Genomic DNA, 15,453 nt, shown 5'->3' with positions numbered 1-15,453 from the left:
AGCTTCCGCCAGGTTGGTACCAAATACCCCAGTCAAGCTGGGTACCTTGTCCGATCGGAACGCCAATATAGCTTGTACCACACCAGTTTTCGGTTGTAATTGTTATGTATGCGCCTTGCCACACTCGGAGTGATTTGCGTGAAAACAGACGTAACATTCGGTTGTAGATTACAGCACAAAGCTCGTAGAATAGATATATATACCCCCCAGGTCCTTCCAACTCTTTCCTCTACTGCCAAAGAGTGCATTGCTTCTCGGGGTTCATCTGTAGGAACGCGAGGTCAGATAACTGGCAATCCAATGAAGAGTATTGTACGCACCTTGGTACCCTTCTTGCAGCCAAATGCTTCTGCGAACGCAGGGATATTGGACAGAGTGCCATCAACGCGATATTGACCGGGCGAATGAGGATCTGTCCTCGCGCGTTGTACCTGTATAAGCCATCATGGCGGTTAGCTAGGTGGAATGCAACCGATACTCAAACGGCACTAACAGCAAACGCGGGCTTGGCTTTGGTTGCCCAGATTCTTCCGAATGAGATCCAGAACAGTTGTTCGCTGCGCAAAAGATAATTAGTTTTGTGGTTTTGGAGACGCAATGAATTTCGTACTGTGTATAATTCAGCCCGGGCAAAGTGAAATCCAAGTCACTAGTGGATGCAGACTTCCAGGCACGATACGCTTGGATCACACCGCTATCAGCAAGGTTTTCTCCAAGAGTGAGATTTCCCTACAATGCAGGTCAGCGATTGATAGCATAGTAAGAATATCCCTGTACGCACATTAAGATGCACTTTGCCACCCTTGCCGTCCTCAACGGTGTACTCTGAAGAAACACCATAAGCAACGCTATATTGACATACATTGAAAATACGCACCAGAGTATTGTTTCGAGTAGCAGGCCGCACGCTCATCGAATTGCTCGCTAGTCTTGTTCGTCCACCACTCTTCGAGTTTGCCTTTCTGGTTATAGAGACGACCAGAAGAATCGAACGCATGCTGTAACCAGAATCAAAGAATGCTCAAGCGCGACCATGCAAGCATGTACACGTACCGTAAGTTCATGAGCGGCAACGGAGCCAAATGCGCCGTATTGCATATACAACGGCCTATAGAATAGTGAATAACCAAAATCATTCAGCTTGAATACAATCTTACCAGTCCTTCTCGAAGAACGGAGGCTGCAAAATTCCTGCTGGGAAAACCAAAGAGTTCTCAGGTGGGTTGAAGTATGCGTTGACTTCGCTTGGAATCATCTCCCAAGCACCCAGGTCGCGTCGTCTGCCTAGCTGAAGCCACGCGCGGAAGTTTTCTACGGCACGGGCAGATAGCATGTTCTCGAAGAATTCGTCGTTAGAAATTTTAACAGCGCCGTAATACGCCGCAATTGATGCATCTGAAGTTGTGTTGGGTGAAGTGGGATATCCAACTTTGATGCGGATTGCGGTGGCCTGAGATAGCTCAGTATATGTTGGAACAACAGAAGCACAAAATGACACACCTTTTCGTATGCTGCTTTAGAAGATTCGTGATCCATCCATTTGACGTCATTAAGGGAGTCCTTGAAGGCACTAATAACATCTAGAATGAAGTAGGTTAGTATCCAGAAATCTCAGCGGAAACGGTTGCATACTTGTAATGACGCTCTCCGCCTTCTTCCTAGAGTCGCCGCCAAACGCCTTTTGGACGTAGAACCTGCCAGCTGCAAAGCCAAGTGCCTCCTCAACCTTTCCAAGACACCATTCACCCCTGTCGCCGACAACGCCCTTCTTCAAACCTTGCAGCGTCTCCTGTAACCCCCTTACGGCCTTCCAGACCGCAGTTGAGGTACCGAGATGGGATCCAAGTTCGAGGGAAGCGCGCGCAACTAGGTATGCCTCGATAATGTCATAGTCGGTCGATCCAATGATAGCATTAAGCTTTGAAGGGTACTCGGGGTAGGAGACGATGACACGCGAGGGGAATGCACGAGGTGTGAAGGTGGAGAAATAGCTCGGGAAGTCGATTGAAGTGAGTGCAACAGCAAGGTCGGTCAAGTTGGTGGGGTTGTATGTCTCAAATGGCTGTCCCCACAAGATATCCCTAGAGTCAGACTCATGTCAGCCTTGTCAAACGATATTTGACATGATGGACGTACAGATCAAGCCCAGCTTCAGCTAGACGAGTTTCAAATTTCACGACACCCTTGGCAAGGCGTTCAGCACGCTCTTTGGGTTTTTCATCGCCATGCTTGGGGTCGTTCTAAAAAAGATATCAGCATGGTGTTATGTATATTGAATTGACATCACCCACCCATGGAGGCCAAGGCCAAGGGGGCCAGACAGAGTCCTTGGGAACCAACTCCGATTCATCTCCAGTAGCCAAGTCCCATGCCTTGGAAATAGCACCTTCAACCCACTGCGCGGGCTTGGTATACCAATGAACCTATAAAGCAAATTGGTAAAGGAACACGAGACTAAAGTATTTGCACTTACACTCTCGGGGGATGACTCTTCGTCAATGGCCAGGAGGATTGCATTGATAGCCTCGGTGTAGGCCTTGATAACATCTTCGTCATCGTAATACTCCTGAAAGCAAAGTTAAAACAGTCGCATGATGTGGAATATTTACGTACCTTGGAAGGAAGGCCAGTGCCGCCTTGACTAAACTGTAAAGTCATGAGGTCCGGATCAAAGCCGGCGTCACCGTCAATACCGAACCCGAACAAGACGTCAATGCTACGTGAATGAAGATAGGCAACTGCGGCCGTCAATCCTTCGACAGTGACCCTCCGTGGCTCTTCTTCCTCTTCAGAGGGAGCCGGGACAGAGTACTTTCGACCGGGCCCTTTGTAGATAGGTGATTTAAGGTCATCGTTGAGGAGATTCTTGACCGTCTGAACGACTTCCAATAGCGGGCGAGCACCAATTTTATCCAGTAGTGGCTCATTTACGCAGGATTCATACAGTCCCTGTCAAGCATATTAGTTTATATCCCCGATGAAACGGAAGTACCCGTACCTTCAGCTTGGACAAGGTGATAGAATCAGGAGAATTGGAATGCTTGGGGACCGGAAGATCCAGAATCGACTGAATAATGCGCTGTAATGCCAGGAGCTTAGTCGGATACGCTTTACAACGTCCACGGTTTACGTACTTTGTTGTTGGTCGCAAGATCGTCAAACTGGCCGTAGATAGGCTTGTCAATGGGCAGAGGATGGCTTGCGAGCCAGCCACCATCTTGTATCCTGAATTCAGCATAGATACTAATTCATGTGACTATAACTCACTGGCGTAGTTGTAGAAACTATCGCAGGGGTCGTGGGACGTATTCAGGGAGCTAATGATAGAAGAAGCGACAACAATACATTCCGGTGTCAAACACGGGAGGGGGCTATTTGTAGGAACGGGTGCGTCAAGAGTAGTGGTGGCTGTAATCGTAGCTGTAGCCGTAGTAGTAATCTTCTCTGTAGTGCCAGGGGTTGTAACTTTCGGAAAATCTGTTTCTGTGACCACAGAGGTCACCGTGACAGTCTCACCTGGCTGTAGCTCCGAGATGCGATGCTGAGCTCCAGCAAAAAGACCAGCAAAGACTGAGGCCAGGATAAGAAGCAGAAGACAGAGCATGAGCAGAAATGCGGTTAAAACGGACACAGGTTCGTGCATGCCACGTGAAAAACGATCCCATAGCGAGGATTTAGCATTGACAGAGTGGTCATCTCCATTCTCGGAACCCACAAGCAGCGGAGCTGCTTCTGAAATGATACAAAAGATTAGTTTTTTTCGTTTCGACTAATATAAAAATAAACGCATACCCTGGTCCGTAGACGCACGCGCCTCCATACTGTAACGCAAGAGGGGCTGTCGTCGTCCGTATGGAACAGCAGACACAAACCGTCATCCCATGAGGCAACGTATGACTAATCCAGGGTCCGAGAAGTTACATTATTTTGACTTCATCGGAGAAGTCTGGGGCTTGGGATCGATTCACGCTGACCAGGAACATGATAGGAGCCACTAGCATATAGCTCGACTTGATGACCCCTTGATTACCCTGCCTCCAAATCTTTCGCTAGTCCGAATCTTGGGGTCCACCACCACAAAGCAGCTCAGAAACTCGACGATGACTGACCCGAATTCGAGCGAGAAAAACATAGATGACAAGGATGCTGCAGCTGCGTTCTTGGCCGATTTATCCCTCCAGGACCAGTCACCCGAGGAGATCGATCTAGAAGCCGAAAAACGACTGTTATGGAAAATAGACCTTTTGTAAGTGTGAAACCCACTAGTTATGGTAGTATATTGATCCTCTCGTCCTGTAGGTTGATGCCTTTGCTGACTATGTCGTACGGATTGCAGTACGTGAGTATCGGAAAGCCGGGACTTCTTATGATGGGAGACTGAGCCTCAAAGACAGTATGACAAGGCTATATTTTCATCAGCATCGGTCTTTGGATTGTTGCAAGATATGGTTAGCATGATTCTCTGCAAGCGCTCTCCTTCTAATCTGGCCCGGCAAAAGGATCTGGTGGTCACCTCTGGAAACCCTCCGGTATCTTCAACTACCCGGTTCTCAACCGCGACTGCCGCATTCTACTGGGGGTTCCTAGCCGCATCCTACCCAATGTCCTTTCTTCTCCAGAAATTCCCTGTAGGCAAAACACTTTCACTAATGGTCATTCTATGGGTTAGTATCCCATTCCATTCTAATAAGAGAGCAGCTAATCTGAAGCTTATTTAGGGAATTATCGTCATGCTCACTATTGTAGTGACATCTTACCCCGGGATCGTAGTTCAGCGCGTTTTTCTCGGCGTGGTCGAATCAGCGGTGTCACCTGGGTTTGTACTCGTTAGCTCAATGTGGTACAAGCGGAGTGAACAACCAGTACGCATAGGGTAAGAGCCTTGGGCCTATGAACAGCAGCTCAGCGCAAGTTTACAATATTTGGCCCTCGTCAGTATCTGGTACTCTGCAACCGGTTTGTTCTCCATTTTCTCGGGGGCGGTCAACTATGGTATTGGGAAGAGTGCTCAAAATGCACGTTTGGCGACTTGGAAGTACATATATATTTGGTAAGACACCAATCATTCGCATTTATCCATGGCTAATCTATATGCAGCTGGCAGCTGGACGATAGCGTGGGGAATCTTACTCTTCTTTCTCTTGCCTGACAACCCCATGTCAGCTCGCCTTTTCTCCCTTGAGGAGCGAAAGCTTGCTGTTCGACGTCTACGGGACAACATGACAGGCGTCGAGTCCAAGAAGTTCAAGCGCAGTCAATTCATAGAGGCCATCATGGATATCAAGATATGGATATTCATGTTGATGGGGTATGCTTCAATTTTTGAATTCAGGCAGTCAGACTAAGCTTTGAATAGTGCAGCGTTGTATGTTACGAATGGGGGAGTCACTGCCTTTGGTGCCCAAATTGTCAAGGTATTCAATTAACTTGGACGGTGTGTAGTACGCAATTCTAACCCTATCCTAGTCATTCGGATACAGCTCGCTCAAAACGATATTGATGCTTACTCCCGGGGGTGCGACAACAGCCGTCAGCATTTACATCACCGGGTAAGTTTCGAATAGACTCACAGTCAGTATATATACCAACTAGATTTTATCGCTCAGGTGGATAGTTACTAGATGGAAGAATTCACGCACACTACTGATACCGATAACTTGCATGCCAGTAATGGTTGGAGCCATAATCATTTGGAAGTACGACTGGAGCCATAGGGGTCCACTTCTCGTTGGTAAATCACATTTCGCCCTTTGGGAGGCCTGACCATGCTCTAACCGCAATTTAGGCTACTATTTATTAGCAGTAAGCGAATAGACATACTAGCTTTAGGCCATTCATGCATATGTTTGTTTAGATATTTGGAGCCCCGTACGTGCTCCTACTGAGCCTTTCGACAGCAAATGTCGCGGGTCACACCAAAAAAGTAAGTTTTCGAGTTTCCGATTGTTCCGGACTGAAAAGAATAACGTTTTGCGGTCAGACGTTCTCAGCTGCAGCCATCTTTATTGGGTACAACGTCGGGAACATCGTTGCTCCATACCTCATCGACACCACGACACGTGCCCAGCACTATCCCAAAGCCTGGATCAGCATCATAGTTGTGATGGTGTTCTCGTCCATCGCTTCGCTCGTGCTGAGGGCAATGTATATCGCAGAGAACAAGAAACGGGACAGTATCACCCGACCAGAAGTGAAGTACAGCGGGTACAACGATGAGAAGCATGACGAGAGGGAGAGGCAAAATGATAGAGAGGCAGAAGGGGCTGCTTGGAGCGACTTGACCGACAAGCAGAATCCTTACTTTCGCTATGTCTATTAGGTTCGGATGACGCGTTTCAATCGAAAGTAATATATGGGCATACCCTCATCTAACACAATATATCGAAATCACTCGGCTGTGAATTATGAATAAAGGGAACTGGGTGTTAAAACCAGCAATAATGTATTGTGATTTGTTCCTGGACATTGGGGTGTTTTAAGTCCAACCTTATCGTGAACCTGGGGATACCTGTGGGCGCAGTGAGGCGGGCTGAGAACAATCAAAGTCTGGACTCTTACCAAAATAACGCCATCTCCTCGGACAAAAAGCATTTCTACGTTCCTTTTTGCCACCTACGAAGCAAATAATTTGAATGTACTCAATCTAAGAGACATTGTCATCCTCTGCTCACCTTTACATTAGGGTTTTCCGGGTTTTCAGGATTCTCTACGATCATTATAGACTCCTCCACATCACTCATAATCAAGTTCATATGACCATCGTACGCCTAGGACAAATACGCGAAAAATGAAGTTATAGACATTCAATATTAGACAACATTGACTTACGTGCAAGACCCCAGTGAGCTCCCTATCACCCCTTAGTTTTACATAGACTCTCTCGCTCAAAGATAGTCTGATAAGATCAAACGGCTCTTGTACTGCCCCGGAACCCGCAACGTCGGCCATAAGAATAGAGTGGGTGGTGGAATACTACCAGGATTGATGTCAAGGAAAGCGCCGACAGGCCTGGTAAGCGCTGCTTATGTGAGCTCTGGTTGGACCTTGAGCTTTGAGCTACCATTAGCGAACTTCACCAGCAAGTGATCACACATATTCACAACAGCTTTGACGTAAAATCACATATGATGTATATAAAAATTTCCAGACTAAATGTACGCAAAAGAGCCGACCGAAAAACAAAAACGCTATAGACGAATCCCCGGCCAAGGTCATACTTTTTCAGTCGCTCCCTTCCCGTTGGCTTCTCATCATTGGTCTTCGGAGCTGGCGCATTCCCTGGGTTATTCCTTCGTTGACTTTCCTTTGGTTTGACCCAGGTATAGAGACACGATCCGAATAGTATAACTCCGATTGAAGCAAGGCGATTTCTGGTTATCAAGGTCTATCTCAATGATAACGCATTTAAATCGGGGACGGGCTTACGCAGTGATTATATCCTTAAATATCAATACACCTAATACCGTCTGAAGTACAGATCGCACAGCCTATGAGGACGGTCAAATTTCAGCCAGTTGCATAAAAGTGACCAACATGTAAAATGCTCACCGAGGTAAACATATGGGTGACCGGGCTAGTGACCTATTTCGATAACCATCATGTCTAGAACATTCCGGCTCGCCTCTAAAATTAGCGACATACCTTGATCGAAATTAACGAAGCAACACATAACAGAAACCCAAAGACACCGGTGACAAAACTTCCGACCAAGAACACGTTCCAGTTGATATTTATGCTCGGCTGTTGAGCTGACCCATATGCCCATGCTTGGACACTGACCACAGCTTCTGGGCTTCTCCGGTAAGTAATAAAACCGGCATGAGGAGCACCGCAGTTCCTGCATTAGTCCAGTATGCGAGCTCCAAGGCCGATCCATGAACCTTGGGCAAGGCTGCACCAATGAGAACTGCATGGACAGCTATAGCAAGGGCAGAAAGTACCCCATAGAGGAGACCGGACTGCGAGGTCGCAGCAGTGATGGTAGCAGAATGAGTAATGCCAATCAAGAACCCGCCTGTAACGAGGGTTGCTGCTACAAGTACCAAAAGAGAAGGTGTCTTCCGCCCGTGAATGGCCGCAACCGCAATGGTCAGGGGAAGTACTAGCCCTCGGGCGATCTGGATTTCAAAACGCGCAGGGGCGTCGTGTGAGTCTTGCGGGACGTCGACATGGATTTGCACGTGGGCGAGAGTGACATACCTGAAAATATGACGCATCCACGGCCCGGAGGCATAATGTGTTCCATACCAGCCCTACCGCGTTGACCGAGACCACTGGAAAGAGGCTTTCGGCAATCGAATAATCCCATGATGGAATTTTTACTTGGGAGATAGTAACGCGGAGAGATGGAGGAGTATCACTGCGATAAGCATTTGATTGAACAAGAATAGAACGGGCAGCTCTGGTGCTGCGTTCAACACAAGCTTATTCACAAACACCATCTAGGAAACGGTTAGTGCGATGTGCTGGTCATGTATGCGTACACAGAATTGGCTATTGCCACTCACGACAAGTGCTGCAACCATATAAAATGAGACTACGGCCGCAATCTGGGCTTTGGTGGCGGAGGGCGGGGCGCCAGGGCCTGTCATGACTGCTAGGCTATCGGGAAGTTTCAGAGGCGAAGTTGATAAACGAGGCAAGTACGGTGGGTGAAGGAATAAAGAGGCGTAAGGAGTAAAGAGGATCGAATACGGATTCAAAAATCTGGAGGTGATGTACTAGTGAAAGACCCGATGGAAACGAGAGAAGCTTGGGGATTGGGACACAATGCATGTGCGTGCTCGAGTGGCTCCCGAAGTTATGTACCCCAGCCGAAACGCGGGGGAATGCGATAACCCTTTGTATTCCCATACGGAAATATTGATTCGTTTGCGCAATGTCAAAGTTCGTTCTCCTCACGTCGCTAACTCAGGTACCTTGATGGATTCTAAAATGTACTGAATACGAATATTGCGGTAACTAGGCTATGTAACCTCGATCTCTCGCATGTATCTAAAATTAATCATAGGGCGACTTGATCGGCGGCAGTGGTCCGTTCGGTCCCGAGACCTCAATTCTCCGGATGCAAGTCTGGGGTTCCAGAACGCTGCCTCATTCCATTGTAATTACATATGTTCGCGTGTGAGCAAGCTGTCGCTTGTTGTGGCGTTTGAAGCCAACCAGACTCACTATTACCTATATATCGCTCGGAAACTAGGTTAGCTTAGCCGGCCTTCGGAGAACGTACTAGGCAACGCCAAAAATGACAACCCATAGCGTGGCTGGTATTGGGAGCTGCGTGGATATCGGTATCTAATCAAGCGGCCAGGCACCATGGAACAGTGGCACGAGGTGTTGAAAGATACCCTTTCATTCCGCCAGCCTGGCTCGTTCGGCCATCACACATTACCTAGCTTCAATTCCTTGTTCACTCTGTATTTTTAGATCTGTCTGGGCCGAGGATAACTCAATTGGACTTGGTTGATACCAATACATCTGCTGGCCTCCTCTCCCATAACCACATCCGCCACGACAATGACGACTTCGAGCGAGGACGACAGCAAGAGCCCTCGATCACTTGATTCTCTACTTCGGCCTGGACAGCTATCAAACCCCATCCAATCAAAACAAATGTTCTCTCTAACAAGAGTGTGTTCTGGAGCCCGCCTAGGACGACTATGCGCCACCTTAGTAGTATTCGGTATTACGCTGATGGGTACGCTGTACATTGGCTTCACTATCCAAGACTCCCCAAGTAGCACGGGTATATCTGTTCGCTCTGGTACACATCTACAAAATGCACTCGGAAATAATTCTGAATTTTTGATAAATCATACTGCAACCTCGAGGTTCCAAGGTAAGTGCGGTGGTCCGCTCCAGAAGATGCATCCTTTCTAAACTTTCCATCAGATAACCTATCAAAGTTACCAGAGCACAAGTTCATTACAGCCTGGCCATCTTCCGGTTGGACTAACGATGTCATTTCTGCAATTTACCTTATCTACATAGCCTCGCTGACAGGTCGAATCCCTATTATTCCACCATTTACCCCCTCTCATGTTGGTTCAATAAGTGAGGTTGGGCCTCTCGAATTTGGAGATGTATTCGATGTCTCTCGTCTGGCAAATGAGCTTGGAATGCATATACTCGAATGGCGTGAGGTGAAGAACTCCGCACTAGATACACATCTAGCAAAAGGTAGCATTCAGTCCGAGGTTGAGAAGATTGGTTGCTGGAGCACATGGGCGTTGAGTTCCTTCTCGAATGGACAACCTCGCTATTCTGATGTCCCAGGATTGTATAATCTTGGTAAGTACACGTGTACTATTTTTTTCTACACTCCTCGTTCCTCATGTTTCCCAAGATATTTCATATACCCCTGTACCAGATAGCTTCACCTTGTCGGGAGGCTCCAAGAAGGGGCAATATTACTTATCACTCTGGTCTTTGGCTTCACTCGCATACCGGGCTACAAGAGAATGGGCTTATGGAGTACAATCCTCAAGGACGCTTCCACTTACAAGTGGAACAGGTGAACGAATCGCGCCCGGAGAGAAACTCCTGTGCTTTGATTTGCTATATTACATTGGGCTAGCCAACGAAGAAGAGGTCTGGTTGCCGATTTTTCGCCATATATAAATGTTTCTAACTCTGTCTATCGTAGTGGTGGAAGGACTATGCGCCATATTGGCCAAAGATTGGAGTCCACCTACATTGGACTTCGCAGCTTTTGGAACTTGCACAAGGCTACTTACGACGGCATTTCAAAGTCAAAGATGGAGAGCCTATACCACCTGTTAGTATGTTTTTCTTTCGAGTTTTATTCCTCAAGATTATTTATTGTTCTAGTTTATCTCCGTTCATGTTCGGAGAGCGGATTTTGCGGGTTGGTGTCCCTCCAACATGAGCCGCGAAGCATGTTTTGCTACCCCTGATGACTACGCCAAGCGTGTTCGAGAAGTCCAGGCTTCGTTGCGTTTACAGTCAACCCCAATTGATGTTCGATCAGTTCTTGTCACTTCAGACGAGCGAGATCCTGGGTGGTGGGAGGAAATGGCTGAATTTGGGCCCGAGTGGGGATGGGTAGACCACAAGGCCGAGGGAACAGTAGAAAAATATGGAAAATGGTGAGCAAATGAGCTATATTTGTGTAATTTATTCTTGTTGACAGTGAAATTCACAGGTATCCAGTCGTTTTAGACGCAGTATTCCAATCACTAGGTACCGGATTCGTAGGCACAGATCGCAGTACCATGTCCCTCCTTTCTCAGCGCCGGGTCGAGTCCTGGAATAATGGCGTCGCCAGTCTTGTGAAATGGGGGTCTCCTAACGCTGATGCCCATTAACGGTCTTGAAGAATGGCTCGATTTTCAGTAGTATTTTAGGATACATCTTTTTATTTGATTCTGTGTTGGACGGTTACCAGAATTTTGTAGTGGAATGCAGACACCTAAAAATCAACTTGATACCATCACATTATTTGCGTAGAGAAAAGCCTAATTATAGACTGACAGCAACGCGTACATAAAGATTATGTAGCTGAAAGTGCACGTTGGACGTAGGTTTTAGTAGCAAACGAATTGCCAAGTGTGTCCACTATATGCGCAGTTTTGCCTCCCTTGACGGCTTATAAGCCCGACATTCTTCATTTTGTAATACCAGTATGGTCTTTGTAGACATTATATCCTACGCCTGAAGTCACTCAATAAAGGGCATTATTGCCCAATGGCCTATCACCTGGGCGGTTATCTAGGGGCAATAAAATGAACATACCTCGTTAGTGCAAAAAAAAAAAAAAAATCGAGGTGAAGTTCGATAACCAGTGATATTACTTAGCTACAAGCCGTTGGGTCTTCAATGGAGAATACTATACTATAACACCAGGTGACTGTTTTATTTGAAATTAAACCTTTCCCGGTGCCTGTATCTCCTTATGTCCGTTAATTGATTACGCGGGACATGCCTGAGCCATACGGGCCCCGAACACTCATCTCCAAATAGCTACCAACGTACCTGACAGGCTTATATCATGTCGCTCTTATTAAATGACAGACAGCGTGCCCTCTCAACCATTTCAGACTATTTTTTTTCTCGTATTTCGTTAACCTTACTTTACTCAACGATTCGGGCATAGTCATGGCTTCAGTTCGTTGGGGACCACAGGACTCGGAGCATACCGAGCCTTTTATCGAAAGGATCTCACGAATGGAATATGGGGATGACCCAGAGCTTCGCGAACCAAAACTTGGGCGGTCCTCTCGTACCGAGCTGTGGCGTTATTGCAATCTTACAAAGCTGGCCTTTGTCTGGGTGGTCTTGCTAATTGCGATTATGATACTATACCTACTATCCAACTCTACAATTCTAAAACAGGCTGAAGAAAGTACTCTGCCTGAGCATGAGCCCGAAGTTGTACATGGCGGGCCTGTGTCCGGCCCCGTTGTGCTACTCAGCACCAACGCGACAGCTACCTTTAGGGGTAAGTCCAAATATCAGACGTCTCAAACTTTGATTTGAAGCTAACACCTAACTTTATCCCTTATACGATAGAGAACCTAGTTCCATCTGTCAAGTACGTGACAACCTTCGTCACCGCAGGATTCACAAACCAGTTTATGGAGACGGCAAGTTTAATATACTTGAGTATCTTAACAAAACGCGTCCCCGTAGTACCTGCTTTTCTGGCCGAACACTTCGGTAAAGCAACAGATATTATCCCGACTCCTTTCAGTGATATATTCGACCTTCCTTACCTTTCCGGCAAACTCGGCATTCCTATAGTTGAGTGGCACGAATTGAAACGAACTGTATACTCTACAGCCGGCGGGCCTCGTCCCGAAACAGAAAAGCTCGGTTGTTGGAGTACGGCCGCCGGGTACAAAAGCTCAGGTCCCACATACTCTTATTCTTCTGCACTCTATGGACTTGGTAAGGGTACCCCTTCATTGAATGTATGGTCAGCTGAGTCAACGGCTCGATTTTAGATATATCATACACTCCAGTACCCTCAACATTTAGTCTGACCCACGGTCTGATCCAAACACTTACATGTGGTCTATATGGGGGCTCGCATCTCTTGGATTTGCCAAGTCACGGATCGGGTGCTCCCAGATCAATTCCGAAAGGCATTTCCACTACAAAGCGATCCGAATCAGAAGCTAGAGCCAGACGAGACCATGTTATGCTGGGATAGCTTGTACTACACAGGAGTGTTTGAGGTATACCCCAGTGAGGATGTTAGTACTTTATAACGCACATATATTCAGATTGAACTAACGCTCCAATACTTACAGTTTTTTAATGATTATTCACCTTATTGGAGCCAGGTTGCTGTACACATGCGGTGGAGGCAGCACTTGGTTGAACTGGCAAGCGAGTACCTCCGCCGCCACTTTGGCATTAACAATAAGACAGATTCCATTCCACCAGTAAGCATATATAATGGCACTTCATAGTTACAGGAACTTAATATATGACTATACATAGTTCATTTCGGTCCACATTCGCAGGTCGGACTTCGAGGGGGGTTGTGGCAAGGATGTCACTAAAGACCAATGCTTTGCCCCCATCGAAGCCTACGAACGAAGAGTGCAAGAAGTGAGGGACCGTTTGGTGGCTCGTGCAAATAGCATCAATGTACGGGAAGTTCTCGTCACCTCTGACGAGCAGGATCCAAGGTGGTGGGAGCGCATATCTGCGTTAGGTCCAGAATGGCGGTGGATAGATCATGCCGCTGAACAGACTGGTGAAAAATATGGCAAATGGTATACATACCTTCTTTCTTGCCCGCCATAATACAAAGGCGCTGATCGAACCGCAGGTTTCCGCTCCTTTTAGATATGATATTTCAATCCATGGGGAAAGGATTCGTAGGAACTTCGAGAAGCACAATGTCTGAACTCGCACGAGTGAGAGTCGAGGATTGGAATGATGGGGAATCAGCAACCGTCCTATGGGGTTTCCCGGGCGCAGACAATCACTGATTTTCGTGTCAAACTTGTAGGAAATATACGGGGTCAACCACTTAGAATTTTGCAACATTTTGGATAATTTCTATCGCGTTTAAAACTTAAAATAGAGCGTTCCCTATTTGTCCCTTCTCCTGCAATCTAACCTACTTGGGAGTAGAGCTCAGACATCGATGCGATGAGACCTTATACTCGGACCTGGATTTTTCCAGTCGATTTGGTCCCAGCTGCGCAGGGTAGAAATATTTAAAGTCAGGACGCATATATTGACGTATAACGTGTGGCTTACGCAGGATAAACTTTTGGGAGCTTATCAAAGTGTAGCTCTGGGTAATGTTTCACAATTGTTTCAATGAGTAGTTCATACAAAATCTGCACCATAGCGAGGGGGTCAGAAGTACTACACATGCACGGTTTCCATATACAAGGACGTACTGCGTAGGATTTCTCATTGCAATGCAGGCCGTCGGGCAAGAGTGGCTCCAGTCCTTGTTCGACTTCCCCAGCCTCCTTCCACAAAGCCGTCCACAGGTCAATAACAGGAATTCCACGACTGCTTCCGACATCAATAACTGCCTGTGCATATGACTTGGTCGTTTCGTGTGTGCGATCAGGAGCAATGGGGGGATCTCTTGACGCTAGTTCTTTGCCTCGCTGCGTTGAGTTGATCGGAGGGGCCGTGATTAGTATGATGCGGGTTGTTGGAGAATACCAAGGGGAAGATGAAGAAGTCGGTACATCAATTAGTTGATTGAGGTTCTCTTTGAATTTAGGCAGCGGAACCTGGGCAGACCTTGAGTCAGCTGGACACAGTTATTCATAGGAATGACCCACATGTTGTGGACTCTGCTCAAGACACGCATCATTGGCACCTACATATGTATCACAATCAAGCTCATAATGTGCTATATAGCTTAATAAATAACTGACATACCAAACCAGATTACTAAGAGTTTGACTTTTGGGACAGATGATTGGACGTCTGACTTGGCAAAACACTGTGCCTCTGGTCAGGTATGATTGGGAGATATTTCCGATCACCTACCTCCTTAAATACAGGTATTGCCCATTCAGTGTTGTAACCTGAAAGTCCTCTATTGATCACGTCTAATTTACGAGCATAGACATAGGCTAATCGTTGGGCGAATCCTCCTGTATATACCTATCGTTAACAAAACTTTGCTTCAGTAGCCCCGAGAGACCAACTATACTGACCAGGTTCCCAACCCCCTTGTGTGAGGGAGTCTCCAAAAAGCATGATAGAGTCGAGTGCATTGGCCGCCATTTTAACCCACAGACGGTGGAAGAAGGTGCAAGATGATCGATAAGTTATACAAACAAAGACAAGCACTAGTTTGCTTGCACTAGTTCGCTCATATCCCCGCGCGTGCTTGATTTTGCCATTGAGGGTTATATATGCGGCGCTCGGGATGGCACTATGTGGGTGATAGTTATAATAATTTATCTAGAAGTGCACATTTCTGTCTACATAACCAGGCTATTA

At 46.9% G+C, this 15,453-nt stretch overlaps 7 protein-coding genes across 7 annotated transcripts; 3 read left to right on the top strand and 4 right to left on the bottom strand.

Moving 5' to 3' along the window:
* Window positions 1-229: 229 nt before the first annotated feature.
* On the bottom strand, window positions 230-3,820 carry RhiXN_01740 (endothelin-converting enzyme; the record flags this gene model as incomplete). Its single annotated transcript, XM_043321559.1, has 18 exons — window positions 230-265; window positions 321-431; window positions 494-557; window positions 611-729; window positions 782-825; window positions 878-998; window positions 1,054-1,108; window positions 1,158-1,450; window positions 1,501-1,580; window positions 1,633-2,081; window positions 2,137-2,240; window positions 2,292-2,423; window positions 2,474-2,566; window positions 2,614-2,949; window positions 2,999-3,079; window positions 3,135-3,217; window positions 3,268-3,732; window positions 3,793-3,820. 18 exons carry the CDS (start codon window positions 3,818-3,820, stop codon window positions 230-232), a joined length of 2,694 nt encoding a protein of 897 aa, XP_043187382.1.
* Window positions 3,821-4,100: 280 nt separating this feature from the next.
* RhiXN_01739 (major facilitator superfamily transporter) lies at window positions 4,101-6,319 on the top strand (the record flags this gene model as incomplete). Its single annotated transcript, XM_043321558.1, has 12 exons — window positions 4,101-4,246; window positions 4,300-4,339; window positions 4,395-4,664; window positions 4,719-4,873; window positions 4,937-5,050; window positions 5,105-5,308; window positions 5,357-5,414; window positions 5,467-5,549; window positions 5,607-5,731; window positions 5,786-5,802; window positions 5,855-5,923; window positions 5,981-6,319. The coding sequence occupies 12 exons, from the start codon at window positions 4,101-4,103 to the stop codon at window positions 6,317-6,319; spliced, it is 1,620 nt and encodes a 539-aa protein (XP_043187381.1).
* A 168-nt stretch (window positions 6,320-6,487) lies between these two features.
* Window positions 6,488-6,948, bottom strand: RhiXN_01738 (U6 snRNA-associated Sm-like protein LSm3; the record flags this gene model as incomplete). Its single annotated transcript, XM_043321557.1, has 4 exons — window positions 6,488-6,508; window positions 6,559-6,612; window positions 6,672-6,767; window positions 6,829-6,948. 4 exons carry the CDS (start codon window positions 6,946-6,948, stop codon window positions 6,488-6,490), a joined length of 291 nt encoding a protein of 96 aa, XP_043187380.1.
* Window positions 6,949-7,730: 782 nt separating this feature from the next.
* RhiXN_01737 (GDP-fucose transporter 1) lies at window positions 7,731-8,591 on the bottom strand (the record flags this gene model as incomplete). The annotated part of the gene is made up of 4 exons (XM_043321556.1): window positions 7,731-8,152; window positions 8,200-8,273; window positions 8,323-8,441; window positions 8,508-8,591. The coding sequence occupies 4 exons, from the start codon at window positions 8,589-8,591 to the stop codon at window positions 7,731-7,733; spliced, it is 699 nt and encodes a 232-aa protein (XP_043187379.1).
* A 925-nt stretch (window positions 8,592-9,516) lies between these two features.
* Window positions 9,517-11,327, top strand: RhiXN_01736 (O-FucT domain protein; the record flags this gene model as incomplete). The annotated part of the gene is made up of 6 exons (XM_043321555.1): window positions 9,517-9,838; window positions 9,892-10,290; window positions 10,346-10,590; window positions 10,646-10,777; window positions 10,831-11,108; window positions 11,165-11,327. 6 exons carry the CDS (start codon window positions 9,517-9,519, stop codon window positions 11,325-11,327), a joined length of 1,539 nt encoding a protein of 512 aa, XP_043187378.1.
* A 790-nt stretch (window positions 11,328-12,117) lies between these two features.
* Window positions 12,118-13,964, top strand: RhiXN_01735 (O-FucT domain protein; the record flags this gene model as incomplete). The annotated part of the gene is made up of 7 exons (XM_043321554.1): window positions 12,118-12,460; window positions 12,532-12,909; window positions 12,966-13,010; window positions 13,072-13,217; window positions 13,275-13,409; window positions 13,468-13,745; window positions 13,802-13,964. The coding sequence occupies 7 exons, from the start codon at window positions 12,118-12,120 to the stop codon at window positions 13,962-13,964; spliced, it is 1,488 nt and encodes a 495-aa protein (XP_043187377.1).
* Window positions 13,965-14,112: 148 nt separating this feature from the next.
* Window positions 14,113-15,234, bottom strand: RhiXN_01734 (carbohydrate esterase family 12 protein; the record flags this gene model as incomplete). Its single annotated transcript, XM_043321553.1, has 7 exons — window positions 14,113-14,176; window positions 14,239-14,321; window positions 14,385-14,732; window positions 14,784-14,821; window positions 14,884-14,947; window positions 14,995-15,101; window positions 15,165-15,234. 7 exons carry the CDS (start codon window positions 15,232-15,234, stop codon window positions 14,113-14,115), a joined length of 774 nt encoding a protein of 257 aa, XP_043187376.1.
* Window positions 15,235-15,453: the final 219 nt, after the last annotated feature.

The sequence above is a fragment of the Rhizoctonia solani genome, chromosome 16, assembly GCF_016906535.1.
Source record: "Rhizoctonia solani chromosome 16, complete sequence".
Taxonomy (NCBI): Eukaryota; Fungi; Basidiomycota; class Agaricomycetes; order Cantharellales; family Ceratobasidiaceae; genus Rhizoctonia; species Rhizoctonia solani.
Note: the sequence above shows the minus strand (reverse complement) of the source record. Positions and strands in the feature narration are given on the sequence as shown.